This window comes from Paroedura picta, chromosome 2 (genome assembly GCF_049243985.1).
Source record: "Paroedura picta isolate Pp20150507F chromosome 2, Ppicta_v3.0, whole genome shotgun sequence".
In the NCBI taxonomy this organism is placed as follows: domain Eukaryota; kingdom Metazoa; phylum Chordata; class Lepidosauria; order Squamata; family Gekkonidae; genus Paroedura; species Paroedura picta.
Genome location: NC_135370.1, coordinates 36117932 through 36141411, shown reverse-complemented (window position 1 = coordinate 36141411; position 23480 = coordinate 36117932). Strand labels below are relative to the sequence as shown.

The window sequence follows — 23480 nt, the reverse complement described above, 5'->3', positions numbered from 1 at the left end:
ATTTCCAGAGTATAAATTTTCCAGTGTCAAAGCTCCCTTCAGGACCGTGGAAATCTTGTTTGTCTTTAAGAAGAGTTGTTTTTTATACCCTGCTTTTCACTACCTGAAGGAGTCTCAAAGCAGCTTACAATCTCCTTTCCCTCCTCTCTCCCTGTGAGGTAGGTGAGGCTGAGAGAACTCTGAGGCAATTTGCACACATCAGCAAAATTATGCCAGTTGAATGGTGTAGCACTAAAACGTATGGTGCCTCCCACCCCCTCACCTTTTTGCTCTTACCTTTGTCTGCCTTCTTTTTTCACGAGTCTTACCCTCCACATCTGCTGTTGGGAATGGCGGAAGAGAGCAACGCGCTTCCGCCTGTCTATCAATCCAGGCAACCAATCCCCTTTCTCCATGTTTTAAGGGTCCTGCAATGCCCGCCAATTTTTTCAAAAGTCATACTGCTCTGTGCTTTTTGAATGCCACTCCTTATGGGATCACGAGTCCTTTGATACTTTTAAAAATGAATCTTGTTCCTTTTTTTGGGGGGGAGAAAACTTTGGAAAGGCATGCCTTGTGTTACAACTTTGGGGGAAAAAATCTTTTATTTCTGGCATTGCCTGCATGCTTGTCTGCCTATTCATTGCTCCTGGAAGTTTTTAAAAAGAAATTCCCATCCCTGGGAACAAGGAAGAAGGAGGCGAGGGCGGGAAGAGGCAGGCAACTTTAGCGTATTTGAACCTCCATGCCTTCCCTCTGCTGGTTACTCTCTGGCAGCTCATGCTAAATAGGTTGGTGAATCCACTTTATGCGATTCCCCAACTCACGCCTTAAAATGGAAGATGTAGCGAGCCAGTTACTGGATGTTGGCAATGTCATATGGAGGGGCTGGAATATAGCAACTTCTTTTGGCAAACATTACACTATATTTAACAGGTGCAGAAATGCCCTGAGGAACTGCTCTGAGAACAGCTCTAACAGGACTGTGACTAGCCCAATGGTACCCATTTGGCTGCATATAAAGAAGCAGGAAATCCAACCCAGCTTGCCAGATTAGAGGCCACTGCTCTTAACCGTGACACTACGCTGCTAAGGTGTAAGGTGCTACTGTTGAAACTCAAGTTCACACTCCTGGACTCAAAATTTGCTCACATAACGTACCCAAAAGAAGAAGAGTTGGTTTTAATATCCTGCTTTTCACTGCCCGAAGGAGTCAACAAGTGACTTACCATCACCTTCCCTTCCTCTCCCCACAACAGACGCCCTCTGAAGTAGGTGAGGCTGAGAGAGCTCTGACAGGATTGCCCTGTGAGAACAGCTTCTAACCACACTGTGACTAGCCCAAGGGCACCCAACGGGCTGCACGTGGAGGAGCCGGGAATCAAACCCAGATTAGAAGCTCTTAACCACCACACCAGACCACGTAACCACGGAAAGTGCTCCAGTCTATAAATTATCTGCCTGTGAACTGAATTAAATACACCCCCTGCTCTAGGCTAGCTTTTAGCGGAGGCCCACCCCAGCGAGCCCCGGGCAACCCCGCGATCCTCTTGCCGCCCGCTCTCCCCCCGCGAGGGCTGTGCAATCGGTCCCGAGCAGGCAGCGGGCCAGAAATGACAGCAGGCCAAGGGCGCCGCTGGAGAGCCCCGAAAGGCGACTTCTTAGTGGCGGGTCTGGAGGGAATCACCCCACGACCGGCGACAGGGACGGGACACATGGCGAGACAAGCCAAACGTCGGAGCACAATGCAGCACGGTCCGACGCCTGTTGCTTTCGCCCGCTCCCCGCGCTGCCTTTTGCACCCCGGGGCTGAGTCACCCGCAGGGGATTCCGCCCCCAAAAGGCGGGCCGGGCGGCCGGCGTCTCCCTCCCCGGCGCCTGCCAGGGCTGCTGCTGCTGCCGCTGCCGGCGGGAGGGCAGGACCGGAGCGTCTCGACGCCTCGCTCCGCCCCGCGGCCCGCCGAGGGGGTTTGTTTGGGTCTGCGGCGGCCGACTCGTGACTCCGGGCCGGGACGGCGAGGGGCATGGAGGGCTACGGGCTCTTCCTGGCGCTGCTGGGCTCGGCGCTGCTGCTCGGCTTCCTCTCCGTCGTCTTCGCCCTCGTCTGGGTGCTGCACTACCGCGAGGGGCTGGCCTGGGACGGGGCCGAGGCCGAGTTCAACTGGCACCCGGTCCTCATGATCACGGGCTTCGTGTTCGTGCAGGGCATCGGTGCGTAGCGGCGGGCAAGGCAGAGCTGCCTGGGCGGGAAACTTCGGCCGCGCGGCTGGCATGGGGAGAAGTCCCTCCTCGACTTCGACGGGACGGGGGACGGGAGGTGGCTTGCACGGAGGGAAGGGTCTGCAGGCACTGAAGGGCGGGGGGGGGGGGTGGGAGGCATGCTCAGGGCTCGCGCATCTCACTCATCCAAAAAGCAAACGGCCTCGTCGTTTCGCAACTTCGGTCTGCGGTCTCCGATGCTTCCGTCTGTTGCAAGAAGCTGGAATTGGGGGAGAGAGACTGGGGTGGGTCGCTTCTCAGGAGCGTCGCTTTCCCGCAGGCGGACGGGTGCCAAGGGCAGTCGTGGTTCTTCGGGCTTCCCGGCGAGCCCTGGTGCGCGGGGCAAGCAGGAGGGCGCGGTGCCCGGACGGCCGCCCCTGAGCACCTGCGCGCCGGGATAAAGAGTTTTAACTTTTCCCTCAGCAGCCCTGGGGCTGGGCCGCAGAAACGCTGTCTTTACATTTGCACAGATCTCCCCCTTTCAATCGTTGTTTGTGTAAATGCCTGTTGTATTAAAAAAAAAAAGTTTGACATAGCTTATAAATTGTGGGTTGATTTGACTCCATATATTATATGTGGCCCTAAATTCAAGGGGAGAAAAAACACGAAATACGTGACAAGGAGAACTGGTGTATTGGAAGAGGAAAGAATGACAGGACTCTTAGTCGGGAAAGTGCTTTGGCATTTGTAGCTGAACCCCGCAAAGAATTTTAGCTGTGGTTGAAAATTGCTATGCTTAGGAATCCCACAACCCCCTGGCTTGCTTGGGTGGCTTGCTGTGCCTCACTTAACCCCAAATCTGTGAGAAGATTGTTTACTTGTTCAAACCCAGCAAAAAAAGACAATCTACTTAGATGCAGAGGGATACAATTTCATCCTTTAAAAATACTTTAGGCATCTAAATCTTCATGCAACCACTATGGGGCTCCACTCTGCTAAAGTTTATACCACAATACCATAGTGTTTTGGCTGCAAAATTACCCCCCAAACCTTTTAGTTTGTACAAGAGGCAGAAATGGCTACACCTCTTGTTTTTTCTTTTCCTGTTATGGATCTTTGTGTGTGTGTGTTTTAAGCAATCAGAAAATCAAGCTTCAAGGTATACACACATAATACCGAATGGATTTCATTGGATCAGGTAACAGGAAAAGCAGAGCTGGAGAGTCGATTAGACAAGAATCAAAGATTAAAAATGGAAGACTAATTGAGATACAGAGCTTCGCTAGAGGAAGGAACTGGGAGGAAAAATTGTGAAATCAGTTGTGTAGTTTGGGAACTGCATGAATCAAGAAGAAGAAAAAAGGAAATATGAAGGGCAGACAGAGAAAATGGAGACAGGTTGGGTTAGGGAGGGAGGTGTGCTGCTCAAACGTTTCTCAGGATAAGCCTCCATAGCCTCCAAGTGATAAGATTGGAAGGCATTTTATGGGGGAAAGTCCTGGATCAACAATGTCATCAATGTTTGTGCAATTGCAAAACCAGTATTCCATCAAATGTGGATGGTTCAGTCATGTATTATCTGGAAGCTTTAGGAAGAAGAGTTATTATAATACCTGGACTTGTGTACAGGTTAAGTTATACCTTGGTGTAGGGCTCCACAAAATGGTCCCAGTGGGTGTCATAGCACCTCTCGACACCTTTCTTGGTCTTTTTAGAAAGTCGTGGGACACTTCCCAGCAGAGTTTCTGCCCTTCTGGGGCAGCCATTTTGTGGTTGTAGCTACTACCCTGTCAGGATTCCAAAGACCCCCACCGGCTCAGAAGGGCTTCAGGTTATGAGCGGCCTCCAAATATTTTTTTTAAATACTACACAATTCCAAATGCTTTGATAATACTATCAGACCTCTTAAACTTTATGCAGCTCAGCATGTCTTAATTTGGCTGTGGCTGGTACATAAGTCAACAGAGATGCACTAAAAATTTTAACGGCTGCTGCTTTTGAAAGACTCCTAGAGACTGAGGCTTGGCAGTCCTCAGCTCCTCCTCTTAGAACTATTGTGTTGCCTTAGAAGAAAGAAAACACTGTTTAAATCTGAAATGTATTCCTTAGATATACCGAAGGAGGCTTGAATGAGGGGAGGAAGACTTATTAACTGAAATACCACTGTTCAACCCCCCCCCCCCCGGGCGTTTAGAGTCTGTCTTGGTCTCTTCACTGTTAGTTAAGCTGTACTTGATATCTTAATGTTAAACCTATCCTTGTTTAGCTTTCTAATTGTTGTATCTTCCAAGAAAACAGTGAACAAGAAAAGAAACAGTTGCAAAGCTGTGGTATGGTGATTCTGCAACATAAAAAAAAATACGCAATTTGAGCAAGAGGGACTTTGTGAGTAGTTTCTTTGAGGTGTTGTTGAAGGGCAGATAAACTGTTAACATAACAGAGATTGGAAATGCTTTGCGCAAGTTGATGGTATAAAATTGACATCCAGAATGTGAGAGAACAAAAGGGAGTATTGAGTTCTAGGTTATTTTGCACCCATCTGCTTTGTCGAATTGAGTGGGAAATGTTTTCAGCCAGGCTGATACCCTTAAACTAAACTGTTCTCCTTGTGTGTTTATTCACCTGTGTTACTTGTAATGATAATTAAGAATCCCTGCCAACAGTACATTGTTTAGGGCAGCTGTCCCCAACCCAAGGTTCGGGGACCGGTGCCAGTCCGTAGATCAGCTGGTACCGGGCCGTGGCTCCTCCTCGTCCTCTTCCCTGGCTGCTGCCTCGGGGGCTGCCCTGCCACTCTGCCGCTGGCTCACCTTTGTTGCTCTCTGGCAGCCGCCATGGCTGAGGCTTCCCCTTGACGTGGCACTGCATAGCTGCTACTGGCGGCACCCCCCATTGTGTGGCGGGAAGTCAGGGGCGCCGGCGGGAAAGCAAGTGGAGCAGGGGCTCAGGCTGTGGCAGTGACGTCCCTCAGCAAAGGACTACCCCCCCCCCGGCCTCAGTAAAATTGTCAAGCATTGACCGGATCCCGGTGATAAAAAGTTGGGGATCACTGGTTTAGGGGACTGTACATAATGTGAAAATCAATCTGTGTTCAACATCTGTAACCCACCCCAGGGATTAAAGTGTACACTGGAAACATCTTTCTCTTTAAAAGAATTAATTTTATGTCAGATATAGTATTGTTATTTTAACATGTTTAAATCTGGATTTTCTATTCTAGTATTATTGTTTTAGCCTTTGGAGAAAGCCGTGGACATTAATCAAACAAAGGATTTGTGATAACAGACTAGTAGAATAAGTACATTGTGGTACATAGATCTTGTTGACCTTTTAAATGTAAGCTTTCCGATACTTAAAGCAGCCTTACTGATGAGAGATTCCAGAAGCTTCAAGAACCCCCAGAAGTGATGTGATCATGCAGAATATAGTTTGGAAGCATAGCTCTGTAAGCGTCCACTTGGGGTCCCTTCCCTTCCCACCCCCTGCAGGCCCATCACTGGCCTTTTTGGAAGGGGGGTCAACATAACCATATATGGTCATATAACCAGATAAATGTTTAACATTTTTTAAATATATTAAACATTAATTAACAGCCACCTATTCAGGAAACCGTTTCAGGACCATCACGAAACCCTAAGTTTTCATAAAACCCTCACTGAAAAAGCCTGACTTAAAATATGAAACTTTTATTTTGGCACACTGTTAAGATTTGTCTTCAACAATCCCGGAGGTTTGTTACAAGCACATTGCTTCATGTAGTAGTTTTTGCCTGTGCAGTAGTATAGGGGGGTTAGCCTGATCTGGGCCTGTTCTGCACATGATAGATAATGCTCTTTCAGTGCACTTTAAAAGTTTTCCTGGTCCACACAGGAAAATCCAGCTGCCAAAGCACATTGAAAGTGGATTATCCTATGTGTGTGGAATGCTGGGTAATCCAGGCTATCCCAATCTTGTTAGGTTTCAGAAGTTGAGCAGGGTCAGCCCTGGTTCATACTTGGATGGGCAACCTACTAAGGAAGCCAAGGCAACAGCACATCACTTCTGAACATGTCTTGTTTCGAAAACCTTAGCGGGTTGCCATAAGTAAGCTATGACTTGATTTCCCCCTCCAAAAAAGGGATATCGGAGAGTATAGTCATATGTGTTTGTTTGTTTTTTGCAACTAAGTAATTGCTTCACTTTGATCTACTTACCAAGCCATACAGCAGAAGATCCAGTTAACATTTTCTCACTAGGGATAATATATTATTAAGAGTGGCTGTTTATTGAGATTAGGTCTTGGATGATAAAATGATTTTTTATATCTCATATACCATTTTCTGCATTGTTTAACATAGCATGTCTAATAATTTATGTTTGTTTCACACTGCTGTTATCTTACTACATCAGCCCTATTATATTGCTTATTAGATATCACATCCTACTGATAGCATTGACTGACACTGAATAATCCATCTTGGGTCTTAGGAAGAAGGGCAGATGATAAATAGTACAAGAGAGCCAGTTTGGTGTAGTGGTTAGGCGTGCGGACTTCTAATCTGGCGAGCCGGGTTCAATTTAGGATGCTTAGGATGCTTAGGGCTGATCCTGCTGATGCTGCTTAGGGCTTAGGGCTGATCCTGCGTAGAGCAGGGGGTTGGACTAGATGGCCTGTATGGCCCCTTCCAACTCTATGATTCTATGATTCTGTGCTCCCCCACATGTAGCCAGCTGGGTGATCTTGGGCTTCCCACAGCACTGATAAAACTGCTCTGACCAAGCAGTGATATCAAGGCTCTCTCAGCCTCACCCACCTCACAGGGTGTCTGTTGTAGGGAGAGGAAAGGGAAGGCGATTGTAAGCCGCTTTGAGCCTCCTTTGGGTAGAGAAAAGCGGCATATAAGAACCAACTCTTCTTCTTCAAGCCCTGTCTGTTCAAGTGACTTTATTGCATTACTGGAAATGGTCAGTTGACCATATAATAAAGAGCAGATTATCTTTAACATGGCAGAACTGTGCAGATTTGCTAAGGGAATAAGCTCCATTGAATGTGTCATGGCAGAACAAACATTCACAAGATTGTTTCTTATTATAGTACCAGCTAAGGTTAAACTAGTTTCCTTCTTGCGAGCTTTACAAACTTAAGGCACAAGTCTGCTGCCTCTTCAATTTGAATATGCTTTTCTTCAAAAATAAATCTGTGAAATTGCCAAAATTCATATGTGCAGTTGGAGGGGGGAAGCTTTAAAATGTCAACATTGGGCTTACTGTAATCACAGAGAAATATACATTGGTCCATGTTTGGAACATTCCATCTGGGAACAGAGTTTTCTTTGTGACTTATATAGTAGATGTGTATAGACTTTGGCACGTGGCGGACATATATTCAAAGAGTTATATGGATGTAGAGTCCTAAAGGTAATGTAATTCATTCTCATTTGTCCAAATATGCATGCTTACAGGGTTTTTCATTCAAATCCAGCATTTGCCTACATACTGTTCACATATCTGTGAACAACTAAATATGCATGTCCTATTTCTCCCAAACCACTTAGCTGGAAGAAATGCTGTTGGAAGGATCAGAGGAAGAAAACAGGCTGGGTACATTACCTCTACAGCTGATGCTAGCCTCTGAATTCTTCGCATTTGTCAACATCCTCAAGGAACTGTTAGAGACAGAGCTTCAGGAAGACTGAGTTGAATATACAGGCTTCAGTGCCTTTACATCAGTGGTCCCCAACCTTTTTATCACCAGGGACCACTCAATGCTTGACAATTTTACTGAGGCCTGGGGGGGGGGGGATTGCCGTTGGCAATCAAGTGAGCGCTCCTAAGCACTGGGACTCCGGGGGGCGGGGAAGCCGAGGTGGTGCTTCTGCTCAGGGAGGCGAGGTGGCTGGGGCGGGGGAGGGAGGCACAGCCATCAGCATGCCAGCGAGTGCAGGCACGGAGCTCTGAGCCTGTACATGTGCGCCTGCCAGATCGTTGATGAAGTAAAGGGCTGGGGTGGGGGGAGAAGGCGTCCTTCGCGGCCCACCTCCAATTAGTCGACGGCCCACATGTGGTCCGTGGCCCACGGGTTGGGGATCGCTACTTTACATCACTCACCTCCTACCCCTTTGCATGATTCCAGCTTCCATCATTAGCTCACAGTTCGCCTGAATCAACAGGCCACGCAGCAAGTGGCTGGCTTAAACTGTGGAGTCCTGTGGCCCTTTCTGAAGCAGAAAGGTAACTGTGGTCCATCGAACAGGAAAGGTAGAGAGGGATTTTAAAATCATAATTCTAATACACTAGCCTGAAAACGTATTTTTCTTTTTTAGAAGCCTGGCAGAGATTGTACCATTCCTGATCTTCTAGCTAGCGTTAGATTAAGGAGTATACTGTTACATCTTCACACCGTCTCTCCCTTCTCTTTTATTGGACATTTGGGTCCAGTAGCACCTTAGAGACCAACAGGATGTGGGGAGGGTGGGTGTTATAAGCTTTCAAGAGGAAAAGCTCCTTTCGTCAGATACTAGTAGTTGTATTGTAGACTGTTGTACCGGTTTACATCTGCCTTGGTGCTAACCCGTAGTAATTGTAATAAGGACTGTCCTAGAGCTTGAAACTAGGTGGTTGAACCCTGGTCACAAGGGATATGGTTTAGCTTTAACCATGTTGGCATCAACTCAGACTAATGCTACCCCTTGCTGAACCATGGTGATTAGAGGGAATTTGCATGTAAACCTTGGGTATGCTGAAGAGCAATATTGTGGGTTGGATCCAAACGAAGTTGGCAGTTTCTGCCAGTTTCCCCTTCCTGTTTTATCCCCTCCCGATTGTTTCTGGAGTCCCTAATTCTTCAGATTCAGTGTTTCCTGAATACTAGTGGGCTGGGGGAGCAGGAAAGTTCTGTTCTGCTGATAGAGTGTTCAGTTTGGATCCAACCCTGTGTCTCCATTCTTATGAACATAAAATTGGTGAGGCCGAGGAACTTAGGGAGGAAACTGTGTGGGAAGAAGGGAGCCAAAGGAATGGGAAGTGGCCTAAAATTATCTGACACAGCAGAAATGGGGGAGGGGTGTTTTAACAGTAAGGCCTGTTAAAAAAATGAATATGAAAAGTAATCCGTTAGTTAATGAATAAGCAGCTTAGACTTTGTATGAGTTCAATACCAAATAACAGTAAATAGCAGCAGCAAAATATCTAATGCTGGATGAAATGAGATAGTAGGAAAAAATTAATGTGCGGGAGGAATACAAATGACTAGCACCTATAGTGAGTCAGGCAGCCAAAGTCCCTGTTAAGTCCCTTGTATTGAATGTTGTTGGTGAATTCAAACTCAGTACTTGGTGCTGGTTCATGCATTAGTTTTGATATATAGATGCTCCTTGGGAGGATCTCACACCTGCTTTGAGTAAATGGATCGCTCTTTTGATTGGATCTTGTTTCACTGTAGGCCTTGTGTTATATCACCCTTCTTCTTTCTGCTAGGAATTTAACCAGGCCTAATGATATTGCTATGCAGAAGAAGGCAATGGCAAGTCGCCTTTGTTCATCTCTTTTAAAAAAAAACTTATTTGCAACTGGATGGCAATTAATTATTATTAATGGATGCATGCTTTAGTGCAACGGTCCCCAACCCCCGATCTGGGGACCGGTCCCGGTCCGTGGATCAGTCGGTACCGGGCCGCAGCTCATCCTCCTCCCCGGCTGCTGTCTCAGGAGCTACTCTGCCGCCGGCTCACCTTTGGTGCTCTCTGGCAGCCACCATGGCTCAGGCTCCCCCTCGACGTGGCACTGCGCAGTTGCTGCTGGCAACACCCCCCAGCGGGTGGCAGGAAGTCAGGGGCGCCGGTGGGAAAGCAAGTGGAGCAGGGGCTCAGGCGGCGGTGGCGACGTCGCTCGGCAAAAGATTACCCTCCAGGCCTCAGTAAAATTGTCAAGCATTGACCGGTCCCCAGTGATAAAAAGGTTGGGGACCACTGCTTTAGTGCATAAGTTCTGACCCGAGAAAACTCATGAAGAGGTACATTCTGTTAGTCTTTAAAGTGCTGTTGATTTTCTGGGTATTAAAAATATAAAGCAGGTGATGAGCATTGACTTTCAAAGCAATGTAATGAGTTGATACTGCAAAACCTTAAGGATACTTTGGTGATGGAAAGTGCCATCACGTTGTAGTTTATTTATTTATTATTAAATTTATATATCGCCCCTTTCAGGATTTCTGACTTGTGGCATGTACACCTTACAATGTACACCTTACAATTAAAAAGGTTAGGGGTAAAATCAGTTTTAGAAAAATGTAAACTTTACTATATGGTCTAAAAACCATAAAAGAATGTCTGTTTGGCACACATAAAAGATCTAAGTGCCTACACCAAGAGTGCCAAATAATTTTTTTAACTTGACCTAGTGCGTTTTGATCAAATAGATCTTCACTGGAGGTCAATAGTACAAATGCACACAGATACAATTAACAAATTTTTACAATTTCCAACAGGGGGTGAAAAAACTTACAGTATTTAGTCTGTTCTGGCAAGTTCTGGTCCTGCAAGGTGTTCATAATAGCACAGTAGGATTTTCCAATATTCAGGGGAGGAACAAGAAATATTTGCTGCTATTATGAACACCTTGTAGGAGCAGAACTAGCCAGAACAGACTTTTTTCCCACACAGCCTGTTGAAAATTGTTTTAAAAAAATGTTAATTGTATCTGTGTGCATTTGTACAATTGACCTCTGAATCTGCTTGATTGAAACGTGTTAGGTCAAGATCAAAAAATTATTTGGCACTCTTTGTGTAGGTACTTAAATGCTTATGAGTGCCAAATAGACCTTCTTTTATGGTTTGTAAACATCTGAGCTCCTACAATATAATAAACAGTGTATATTTTTCTAAAATGGATTTTAACCCTAACCCTTTTAGTTCTCACCTATATTTCAGGTTGGGTTTTTGTTTCTGGTACTCCTTAGTGGTCTCCCATGCACCCTGCTTAGCTTCTGAGATCTGACAAGATCACAACTTGCCTGGGCCATCTAGGTCAGGGCACGGACATTTTAGAGTCAACCAAATAGTATGGATATATTTACATTGATTTTCTATTATGATTACCTCGCTTATTTCTAGATCAGGCTTTCTCAACCAATGTCTTGTGAAACCCTAAGGAAGAAATTGAGGTAGAGACAGATTTTATTTTCCTGGGTTCCAAGATCACTGCAGATGGGGACTGCAGCAAAGAAATTAAAAGACGCTTGCTCCTGAGGAGGAAAGCTATGGCAAATCTAGACAGCATCCTAAAAAGCAGAGACATCACCCTGCCAACAAAAGTGTGTCTAGTCCAGTCTATGGTCTTCCCAGTTGCAATGTATGGCTGTGAAAGTTGGACCATAAGGAAGGCTGAGCGTCAAAGAATTGAGGCTTTTGAACTCTGGTGTTGGAGAAGACTCTTGCAAGTTCCTTGGACTGCAAGGTGAACAAACCGGTCAGTCCTAGAAGAGATCAGCCCTGACTGCTTTTTAGAAGGCCAGATCCTGAAGATGAAACTCAAATACTTTGGCCACCTCATGAGAAGGAAGGATTCTCTGGAGGACAGCCTAATGCTGGGAGCGATTGAGGGCAAAAGAAGAAGGGGACGACAGAGAATGAGGTGGCTGGATGGAGTCACTGAAGCAGTTGGTGCAAGCTTAAATGAACTTTGGGGAATGGTAGAGGATGAGAAGGCTTGGAGGATCATTGTCCATGGGGTTGCGATGGGTCGGACACGAGTTCACAACTAACAGCAACAAGGGGTTTCTTGAGATCTCTGGAAGAGTTTCCTGAATGAGAGTTAATTAATTTTAATATATTTTTTAAATTTGTGAAACATGTATTAGATTATATGACCATATACGGTCATGTAAAAAAACAACAACCCAATGGCCATGATTTGGGTGGGCAGGGGAGGTGCCCCAGGTGGGTATGTACACAGTTATGTTTCCCAACCATATTCTGCTGGGGTTTCTTGAAGCCTGAAGAATGTTTCAGGGTTTCTCAACAGTAAAAAAGTTAAGAAAGGCTGTTCTAGATGGTTTACCCGAAATCTGTCTTGCCTACCATTGTACTAGATTGAGGTCCTTATCTTCAAGAAAGTTATCTAGCTGAGTGTCTTTGAATGAGTACACAAAAACAAATAGAGGTGCCCTCTTATCTTGAAACAGAAGCAGTTGTGTCATGCAAAATGCTCATGGGGCTGCATAACCAGATGCTTTGGGTTGAACATAATGGTGTCTAGTCGCTGAACCATCTAGGCAATAACCGACAGGCAGCAGTTCTCTGATTTTTGGAGCGGGGGTCCGCCATCCAAATTTGTGGAGGCTGTCTCTACACCTTGTTGCATATTGCATCATTATAGCATTAAAGCAGTCATTTGGAAATAGGTTTTCCTGTGTGGGCTAGGCAATCCACTTGCAAATGATTGCTATAGTACAGTGTCTCTGCAATATCCAGCTGAGGTGTGGATTGAACCTGGACTTTATGTACCAAGCATGCCTATTTCCTGTGAGTTGTAGTCTTTTCCTTTAACTCCTTACGTGAGATGGTCTTTGTTTAGTTGCAGAAGTCTTGCCCTTTATAATTCTTACGTCGCTTGGGAACTGGGTCATTGAAAGACTGTCTTTTCCCATATATTCTTGCCCAAGAATTAAGATCACAGGAAGAGGCCCTCCTGACTATCCTATTAATCCAAGCAGGTCATCTGTGGAGGACCCATGAGAGAGAGCCTTTTTCTTGATAGTGTTCCACTGATGGGTGCTGCTGCTTATTCAGTAACTAGCATCCCATGAAAATCTCATATTGCGCCGGGAGGGGGAGGCTGAAAAATCCATCCACCCCCAGATTTTTATGGCTTCTTAGTTGGGTGTTTACCTAATGTATAGCTAAATTTCTGACATTTGAGATACGGCTTTAATAGACTTGAAATGTCACCATTATATTGTCCCCTAAATTTGCACGTTTTTCTTTTTCTGTCTCCCTACCACTACCACCACCACCACCAAATCTTCAGCCATTATAGTGTACCGGCTGCCATGGACCTGGAAATGCAGCAAAGTTCTGATGAAATTAATCCATGCTGGGTTAAACACCATTGCTCTGACACTCGCAGTTATTTCACTGGTGGCTGTTTTTGATTTCCATAACACTAAGAAGATTCCTAACATGTACAGTCTGCACAGCTGGATTGGGCTGACTGCCGTCATTCTGTATTCTCTACAGGTTAGACGCTTGTTTATAAACAGTATTTTAAAAGTGCGTAAGATGTTCTGTTTCATCTTTATTAGCCATATATGCTTTCCCAGCTGAATGGCCTCTGCTGAATAGCTTTAATTGGTGGCTTCTGTTCAGCGCTGTTCAAAACACAAGATTTTGTACTTGAGAAAGCCAGACTTGGCTGAATCCATTATACAAATCTGTAAATTGTATTTATGCATTTCAACGTATAAATTCCTTGTCTGGAACTGAAAAATGCATTTTTCTTCTCACTCTGGCAATCATGCTGGAAGAGGGAACAGATTTGGCCGGCATCTTAAAGCTGACTTCACCAGATCCCTGCCAATTTGGAAATAAAGACAACGTTTAAAATCACTGTGTGTGGGGGGAGGGGGAGTTCCTTCCAAAAGGCCCAGCAGAGAAAATGAATCTGGAATAATTCCCACATGAAGGAGAAACGCCAGTAAATCTCTTTTTCTCTGTTGTCCTGGAAGCAAAGACAAAATTAAAAATAAATTATACACAGAGCCAAACCGTTGCTGCCTTTTTGTCATCCTGCTTATAGAAACCGTATCAGTAAAAACCATCATTTCATCTCTACTTGTATTTCCTCCATGAGAGCCACCTGCCGTTGGCCCATGTGACTAAAAATACTTCAATTCATACAAAGTCAAAAGAGCCAATTTTTTTTACAAAATAGGACTATCAACACAAAATAGGACTAACAATACAAGTATTTAGCATTATTCTTGTTCCCTCACCCCTCAAAAATACTGCAAAGATACTTTACATAAGAAAGATGGTTCCATTGTATTAGGAGTTTGACAGCCATTTTAAAAGAGAAGACAATGACGTGTTGAAGGACCGCTTCTAGGATAAGCATTGACTCCCCATGTCCAGGTTGGCTAGTTTTATGGATTCATGCCCAGTTTTTTTAATGTGTGGCTGCCTATTAAATTTGAAGGTGCACACAAGGAATGTCCTAGCTGGGATTTTAGTGGTTGACAGTTTATTTTGCTAGAAGACTCTTTTAAGATTATTGAGATGTGCAGAAAAATCTGTAGGGAAAAATGCACATTAACCAGTATTTATTCAAACTGGTTAAACAGCAAATCTGGATAATAAATTATAAAGGAAACGATCTTGATGTTAACTGAGCTGAAAAAAATCCAGCACTGTTTGTTTAGTGTGTGCCCCCTCCCCCAACTTTTTCCTTAAGATCTTGGAATGAAAACCATTTTATCTTACACACCAATGAGCATTTATGTGGCCGCTTCTCAAACAGTTTCAAGTGGACATTCAGCATTCTCATAAAAGGTATGTTTTCATAGGGTGACTCATGTATAAAGGTAATGGCCCAACAGCTTCTGAGCACTTCATGATTCACAGATTCATTGCTACAGGTTATTAACAAAACATTTCAGCTTTACTAATTTAAAGCTGCAGCAAAGCATTCTTTGGGCTCCTAAGTAATCCTTATTTTCCTGTTAAATAAGCTATTTCTATATACGTTCCTGGGTTGTTTTAGAGATGTCCAATATATTCACATGCATATCTTGTGAGCTTAACTGTACCGTCTCAAGATAATCATTCACCACTACACCCTTTAACGTGATTAAGAAAAATATAAACATAAGGAGGGGAATTGCAAACAGGAGCCTGTGATTTGAATGCCTGAACAAAGGAAGCCGCTTTATACTGAATCAGACCACTGGTCCATCAAAGTCCACAGAATCACAGAGTTGGAAGGGGCTATACCGGCCAACCACCTGCTTAGTATAGGATCGGCCTAAAGCATCCCTGACAAGTTTGTCCAGCCACTGCTTGAAAACTGCCCATCAGGAGGAGCTCACCATCTTCCTAGGTAGCTGATTCCACTGCTGAACTACTCGCATTGTAAAATCTAAAAAAATCCTAATATTCAGCCCGTACCTTTCTGCCTGTAATTTAAACCCATTATTGCAAGTATTATCTACTCAGAACAGCAGCAGCTCTCCAGGGTGTTAGGTCATGGATTTTCACATCACCAGGGTGTTCTTAACTGGAGATGCCAGGGATCAAACATGGGGCCTACTGCATGCCAAGCGGATGCTCTACCACTTAGCCACAGCCGTTCCCTACTTGCATAGCTTTCAGATAACCTAATAGCAGTCAGCCTTAGAACATAGGTTGAAATTCATTTGTGAAATTTTAAAAAACAGACAAGGCTTAACTTGCCTTGTGTCTATTCATCTCTCTCCACTCAGCTAGCAACATAGCCGAAAAGATAGCTTTAACAGCCACACCGCACAAGGACATCCTGTTGTCGTGTCTGTAATGTTTCAAAAGTCAATTTTACCAATAAAACAACTCCATATTCTTTCTTCTTAGCTTGTCCTAGGTTTTGGTATCTTCCTGCTTCCCTTTGCTCCCGCTCATCTTCGGGCAATGCTTATTCCGATCCATGTTTACTCTGGCCTTTTTATCTTTGGAACCGTGATTGCAACGGCACTAATGGGAATAACAGAAAAACTGATTTTTGCTTTGTAAGTATTCTTTACTTAAAAAAAAAATTGATGTTCAATTAGTTTGCTCTCTTACAATAATCTTCTTTCTCATAAGGAAACCACCGACTGCCTACAAAGATTCTCCAAAAGAAGCTACGTTTGTCAACATTCTCGGTGTTCTGGTTGTGCTCTTTGGCGGCATTATTTTATGGATGGTAACGAGACCCCACTGGAAGCGTCCGATGGAACCAAATTCAAAAATCCAACAAAAAATCGGAGGGAAGCGTGAGAGTAACGAAGAGGAGGCAACTATGAAAGACTGCAAGGATCCAGATTCAGCGTACAGAAGTGAGGCCAGAAAACCAAATCACAACCTTGATGATGCAGGGCAGAGGTCAACCATGTAAGGACCGTGGGTTGGATCCAGCCAGCTTTTCCATTGTTGAAAAAAGGAAGAGAGGCGTCCCCTTTGACCTTGAAAAAGGCTATGCAAGGGCTATGGGACCATGCAGGGTGGGGGTTGTAGTAGGGCAGGGTATTAAACAAGGCTGACTGGAAAAAAATGGCTGGATCCAGCCCACAGAATAGTGTAGCAGTACCAAAGACCTCTCTCGCCATTCCATGTAACTTTTAGAGCAACTGATAGGTGTTTAGAAAGCACTGTGATTCTTGGAGGGCATATATATGCCATAACTTTTCATATTGTATCTTTTTAAATTCCAGTAAATGTGGGACTGAAAAGAGATATGTCAGATTTCCACCGACACAAATCCTGTTGCCTCAAACTATATATTAGCAGGCATCTTTAAGGAATGGCTCTACGTGACACTCGTTCTTCTGTGACCCATTCTTGTGAGAGAATTTGCTTAAAAGTCACTACCATGATTGATTTGAAGGAGTTTTGTAACTACCATATAAAACACTTTAAGAAACTCAGGAGTGTAAACAGATAGCTTTTGAAAATCTAGAGTAAGATATCGGCTTGCATCCTGTAAACAAGTTCTGTGACTAGTCATTTCTGCAGAACACACTTCTCCTTCTGTGGGGGAAGGCAGGTTGTAAGTGGGTGGGCAGAAGGGCATCATCTGGGCATGGAATTGGGGTCACCTTGGATGGGCAGCTAGTTGTGAATTCCCTGTTTTCTGCAGGAGGTTGGACTAGCCACAGCACTGATAAAGCTGTTCTGACTGAACATTAATATTTGGCCACTGTCAGCTCTCTCAGCCTCATCCACCCCACAGGGTGTCTGCTAGGGGGAGAGGAAAGGGGAGGGGATTGTAAGCCACTTTGGGACTCCTGGTAGACAAAAGTGGCATATAAGAACCAACTCTTCCTCTTCTTCTAGATGATCCTAGAAGTCCCTTCCAATTCTATGATCCTATGAAGCTGGTTAGGTCACACCTCCTTTTGCTCCAGGCAAGGCTATCTAAAATTTTTAACAACTGTCCTGGTGCAAAGTGAGACCACCTCTCCAGTTTGGATAGCCCAGCAGCTCCAAGCAGGATGAGTCAGCCTAGGTTCCACAACTAAAAACAAATTAAAATCTATGATTAGGTCAGCAGAGATTTCTAGTCGTGGAAGAAGAAAAGACCTTCAAAACCTTACATTTGCTCAGTGAAAAAAAAAACTGGAGGCATGCTGTGCCACAAAGACTACCTAGTGTGCATAAAACCTTTTCATAGGATCCAAGCCAATGACAAGATTTCCAGAGTAACCATTGCACAAAGCTTTTCCAAAATAATCTTGTAGATGCAAATTTGAACGTCAGAGGAGGCTCTCACTGGTAGTAGCTGAGTCATGGATACCCTATGCTTCCTCTTAAAGAACTACATACTTTTTTGGTATTTTGTTTGTTTTATTTGTTTTTTGAGCCACAGAGTGCCTTAAATAATCACCCTATGCCTAGCCTGCTGTCAGCAAACAGCCAACATAGATCACACAGCTATGCTCCACTTGAATTAAATGCTTTCTCAATCACTGTGACGCCAAAGGATTTTGGAAATATAAGGGGCTTTCTGTATGATGCCATCTTGTTGGATAATGCGGTAGTTCTTGGATGATGCCATTTAGTTTGGTAATGAGAACTTGTGAGAATTGTACGAAGAGAAATAGAAACATACGCAAACCAGAACTGGATCATTTTCACTACCTTCACATATAATATTTTAAGTAAAAGCATTTTATCTTAAACTATGAACCCCCGGGAGTCCGCAGGAGCTCCCGACCGGGTCCATGGCCTTACCCCTCCTGCCTTAAGGGACTTGGACATAAGCTCCCCTCCCAAGTATGAGTGAGTTCTCTCATGGTTTTTGAACCTGGGAGAGGGTGGAGCCTGCACACCTACTCCTGCCTTAAGCTGCATCCTGTCTCTCCTCTCCTCAGACCTCCTCAAGCCTGCCTGTTAACGCAGGTGGTGATGTGACTTGCGGTGACATGTCATTTCTGGGGGTGCATGACAGGAAGGTGGGGCCAGCTGACATCACTTCTGGTGCTCCTTGAAGCCTGAAAAATTATTTCAGGGGCTCCTTCATGATCAAAAGTTTGAAAAAGGCCGGCCTACACAATCTCTCTTTTCTGAGAGCAAAGACTTGATCATAATTACAATGTATTAATATCAAAGATGAAATAGTGTATTAATATCAGTATCATCATTAGCAGAATTGAACTCTGCTAAGACCACTGATGCATAACTCTGTTTAGGATGGCATACTAAGTTGCTCCACTGAAATGTAACTTTCAGTATCTCAAAAACGTATTTTCCTTCTCCTTGCTATGAATAATGTGAATCAAACTTTTGTTAAGATAGACAAGAAAACAATAGCACAATAGCTGATAAAACTGTTGTGACTAGGCAGTGATATCAGAGCTCTCTCAGCCTTATCCTCATCCACCACACAGGGTGTCTGTTGTGGGGAGAGGAAAGGGAAGGTGACTGTAAGCCGCTTTGAGCCTCCTTCGGGGAGAGAAAAGCGGCATATAAGAACTAACTCTTCTTCTGGATGCAGCAAACACTAGCTGGGAGAAAGGAAGACCAAGCTGGCCAGTTTGGTTCAGAGAAATTTCAGCTGAGTTCAGGGGCTACCCTGAACTGAACTTGAATTTTAGGTTTGTGCCCATACCTAATCTGATGTGTATTTGAGTTACATCCCCACAGATCATGCATTTATATACATGTCAGCATTTTCTTTAAGAGACTTACTTTGGTACCATTCTATGTGGGTGCATTTTCTCCAATATTCCAAGTTTACAGTGTAGTATGTTAAAAGCAAACAACGTTTTAATTGAATGAAATTGAATGAAAACGCTAGAGGGTGTCACCCCAAGGGTCAGACATGACTCGGTGCTTGCACAGGGGATACCTTTACCTTTAATGTTCAAACGTTTTAATTGAATGAAACATATGATACTATGTCCCAAATAAACATAGAAAAGAAGCTACTTCTGCTTGTACTATTAACAGACATTGGAAAATGTAATGTTTTGTATGTTGGAAATTCTTTGTAAAACCAACTACAGTACAGTACCCTTAATTATCTGGCTTGCTATCCATAGTATCCACTAGGGATATGCAAAAAAAAAAAACCCCAAACCACAGTATTTTTTTTTTGGGGGGGGGGGGAGATGGTTGGTATATTGAACCAGAAAAATATCAGCGTTTCACACTATTCCCGAATCCCAATACCAGTATCTGGATTTGGTAAATAAATAAACGGAGCCTTCTACCGGGCCCTGGGGAAGAAGGCCACCAAGCCCACCCCCACTGTCTTGAGCCTTCAAAGCCTGCCGCCGCCTTCCCAAGCCTTCTGCCGGGCCCTGGGGCAGCCGAGCCTGCCCCTGGGCCTGGCAGAAGGCTGCAAAGTCCCCTTTCAGACCTTACTCTGTTCCTCCCTTCCTCCCAGCATTCCCTTTGTTTTTCCCTTCCTTCCTTCCTTCCTCCCTCTCTCCCATCTGCCTCTTTCTGGCTACCTGTTTCTCTCCCTCTTCTTCTGTCTCTATCTTCCTCCCATTCTTTGTCTTTCTTTCTGTCTCTTTTTCTCCTTTTCCTCCTTCCTTCACCCCATCCCTCCACCATACTAGGGCCTGCTGTATTTTGGCCACAGCGGGCTTAATATCTAGTATGATATAATGGAAAATCAATCCAGGAGTATCTGGAGCTTGGGGGGGGGCTGTTTTTTGAGGTAGGGGCACCATATTTGTATCATAGCTGAAGATGCATTTCCTCACCCCCCCCCCCCCGGTAGTCCAATTGGACAGCTCACAAAGAAAGTGCCCTCATTCTCCATTGCTTTCAATGGAAGCGGGGAGGCCTTTAAAAGGAACACAGTCCCTTTAAATGCCTTCTCCAAGCTACAAGTGGCCATTGAATGGCCAGAATTCAGCCCCAATCTAAGTCTGGCTGAAAGAATAGCTGAAAAATACCAATAAGGTATGTTTTGGCTATTTTTTTTTACTCCGATTAAGAGCCTCCACTCCAGGGGAAATACTGCGGTGACCAAACAAATAGCCAAATACTGTGCCATAGCATGCAAAGTATGACAAAACTGCTATTGGAAATTTAACTTAGGTAATTTTGACATATTTTTATAGCTTTATAATGTTTTAAATGTTTGATTTATAAGTGTTTTTATTGTTGGACATTTGTACACTGCAATGATTTGCTGGATTATGATTTTGTAAGTTGTGTGGGTCTTGTAGCTGGCTTGGAGCTGCATTTTAATTAATCTACGGCTCAGATATACAAAATGTACATCCCTAAAGGTAAAGGTAAAGGTATCCCCTGTGCAAGCACTGAGTCATGTCTGACCCTTGGGGTGACGCCCTCCAGCGTTTTCATGGCAGACTCAATACGGGGTGGTTTGCCAGTGCCTTCCCCAGTCATTACCGTTTACCCCCCAGCAAGCTGGGTACTCATTTGACCGACCTCGGAAGGATGGAAGGCTGAGTCGACCTTGAGCCGGCTGCTGGGATTGAACTCCCAGCCTCATGGGCAGACAGCCTCAGACAGCACTTCGCTGCCTTACCACCCTGCGCCACAAGTATCCATTTTAAGATCATATGTTAGAGCAGTGGTTCGCAACCTTTTTCAGGTCGCGGACCGGTGGAGGAGGAGGGCGATTCGGGCACCACGCATGCACGGCAGCCCATGCACAAACACGCATGCGGAGCAGGTCAGTGCCATGCGCTGCCACAAGCGCGCATGCGTGGCAATTTCACACATGCGTGCGTGCACGTTTGCGGCCATGCATGGCGCAAACGCGCAACTGCCGCACGTGCGTGTTTGCACCGTCGGCCACGCTTCCCTCTCACCCCCCCCCCCGCAGAAAGAAGCTTGCTGGGCCGCAAGTTAATCGGCCGCTTTGGCAGCCGATTTGCTTGCAGCCTGGGAAGTTTCTCACTGCGGGGGAGGCGGGGAGAGGGAGCCACAGCCCGGTGCTGAGACCTTCGTGGCCTGGCACCGGGCCGCGGCCCAGTGGTTGGGGACCACTGTGTTAGAGTACTTTTACAAGATCTGCAATACAATAGCATATTTTACGATGGTGGCCAGGTCCTTCTGCCCTGGGCCACGCTCCTCTAACTGCTTACAACAGATGTTGGGGTGAATCCTAAAGCTGCCCCAATGTAGTGATATGACTTACAGGTTTTTGCCAGGATCAATGTATTGGCACTCTGCCAGTTCCATTGTCTCTGCTTCTCTCCCTCAGCATCTCCAGGTGGTTGCCAGTGCTTGGGGTAGTGGTTAAGGGTGTCAGCCTCTTATCTGGAGAGCTGGGTTTGATTCCCAACTCCTCCACCACATGCAGCCAGCTGGGTGACCTTGGGCCTGTCACAGTTCTCTCAGAGCTCTCAGCCTCACCTCCCTCACAGGGTATCTGTTGTGGGGAGAGGAAGGAAAGCGATTGTAAGCTGTTTTGAGCTCCTTTGGTATTGAAGGGGCCCCCCGTAAAAACCAATGCTTCTTTTCCTGTATTAATTCATTCCATTTTGCATAAAGCACCTTAAAAGTAGGTTTGTAAGGGAGGCCTTTTTTCTAAACATTTTTAAACACAATGAAAGAAAGTAAAAAAATATTTCAGGTTATGTCATAATTTTGTAAAGGGTAAAGAAGCTGTCGTGGTTCTTTGCAATGTTAAATAGCGTACTGAGCAATTCCCTCTTGTTTAAGATCAACAGCTGGCTTTACTTCTGAAAGCATTCTGTTAAACTTCTCTGAAAGGAAGACCTGTTCTAAAAGTATTTCAGGGGCTACTTGCCAAGAAGAACTGGAAACTCTAAAAAATATTGTGAAATGTTGTATGTGCTCTAAATCCCCCAGATGTCTTACCTGAAAGACAATATGATTTTCAGAAAAGATCAAAATTGTGAATAAGAACTGGGCAGGCAATACCATGTACCATTTGTCTCTCTTTGTACAAGGCATTTTGAGACCCACTTCTGGGTAAACTCCTGGTATACCATAACAAAAAAAGAAAATTGAGTTTCTGAATGCCTACAGAGATCCAAATGCAGAATTTGCTAGTCCAGGCCTACTAGAAAAGAAGTACTAATAATGAACAGGCCTGTAAACCTGGCACACTGGAAGCTTCTTCTGCAGGCCTGAGCAGATGTCTTGCTGGCTGCAGGAGTGCTCTGGTGAGCCAGTGTGGAAAATCTGAGCACAGAATGTATCCTTGGAACACTCCTCGTGGTAAGCTTCCATGGCACTGAATTTTCGGAACAAATGCTGTTCCTAAATAGGATGCTAAATAGATCAAATAGATGTGTGGTCAAAGCCAAGGCTGTATTGTAAGTACTTAGGAGGCCTACAAAGTCCTGGCAAGGCCTGACTCTGACGAACGCATATGGTAAAGTGTATATTTGTCATTTTAATGTTAAAACATTGAAGTGGCCATAGTAGCAGGTTTATTAGTTCAAATAGTTAATTGTACATTATTATTATCTATATCTCAGATGATTGCATTTAGTATTGTAAATAAGAATAAGCCTCATACACGGTCACTATAACCAGGCTTTTTATAGGAAGATGCATATCACCCAAAAAATTTATAACAAGTTTCTTTGCTTGAGTCCATTTGAATGTCATAATATTTGTAGTGCTTATTTTGCAGAGCAAAAGGGTACAATCTTTTTTTTTTCTTTTGTCATAATGTATTTCTTTTTTTATACTGTAATAAAAGGTGTCAAATTTGCTTGGTGTCCTAGTTTTCTAAATTAATGTAAGATTTCAAATTTGCAAGTCACACAGTTGCATTTCTCCCTAAAACTGTTGTTGGCTGTTCCCTGAAGACCTAATTCTTCAGGGAAACAGTTTTGTTTTTGATATTAATCCACTAATTCCAAACCAATCCATGTATAGTTTCAGGAGGCAGCTGTGACGCTCTGCAGTAGAACAGCTAGATTTAAGTGATAAAGGGAATTTTGAGTCTCAAAAACCCATACCCTGAAAATCTTTGTTCTGGTGCTACTGGACTCAGATCTAACCAATCCATGTATAGGTTTCTAACGCACTTACTCTTTCATTAGCCCAAAGGATTGTTGAGGTGTGCAGAGTGGATCCTGGTACTAGAGATTGCATAAGTAAATATGAGCACCTGCAGCCCTAAAGAGCCAT

General features: G+C 44.5%; 1 protein-coding gene and 1 long non-coding RNA gene across 3 annotated transcripts in view; one reads left to right on the top strand and one right to left on the bottom strand.

The window, feature by feature from the left end:
* Positions 1–1862: 1862 nt before the first annotated feature.
* CYBRD1 (cytochrome b reductase 1) lies at positions 1863–23058 on the top strand. Its single transcript, XM_077319733.1, has 4 exons — positions 1863–2190; positions 13183–13391; positions 15756–15910; positions 15987–23058. Exons 1-4 carry the CDS (start codon positions 2004–2006, stop codon positions 16276–16278), a joined length of 843 nt encoding a protein of 280 aa, XP_077175848.1. The 5' UTR covers positions 1863–2003; the 3' UTR covers positions 16279–23058.
* Positions 13441–23480, bottom strand: part of LOC143829229 (uncharacterized) — a 53137-nt gene continuing 43097 nt past the window's right edge. Inside the window, exons 4-5 of one of the 2 annotated variants that reach the window (XR_013228036.1) lie at positions 15724–15875; positions 13441–13872 (exon numbers count right to left, since the gene is read on the bottom strand). This is a non-coding gene — a long non-coding RNA (uncharacterized LOC143829229). The remainder of the gene's footprint in view (positions 13873–15723; positions 15876–23480) is intronic. The other variant, XR_013228035.1, reaches the window with a different exon arrangement.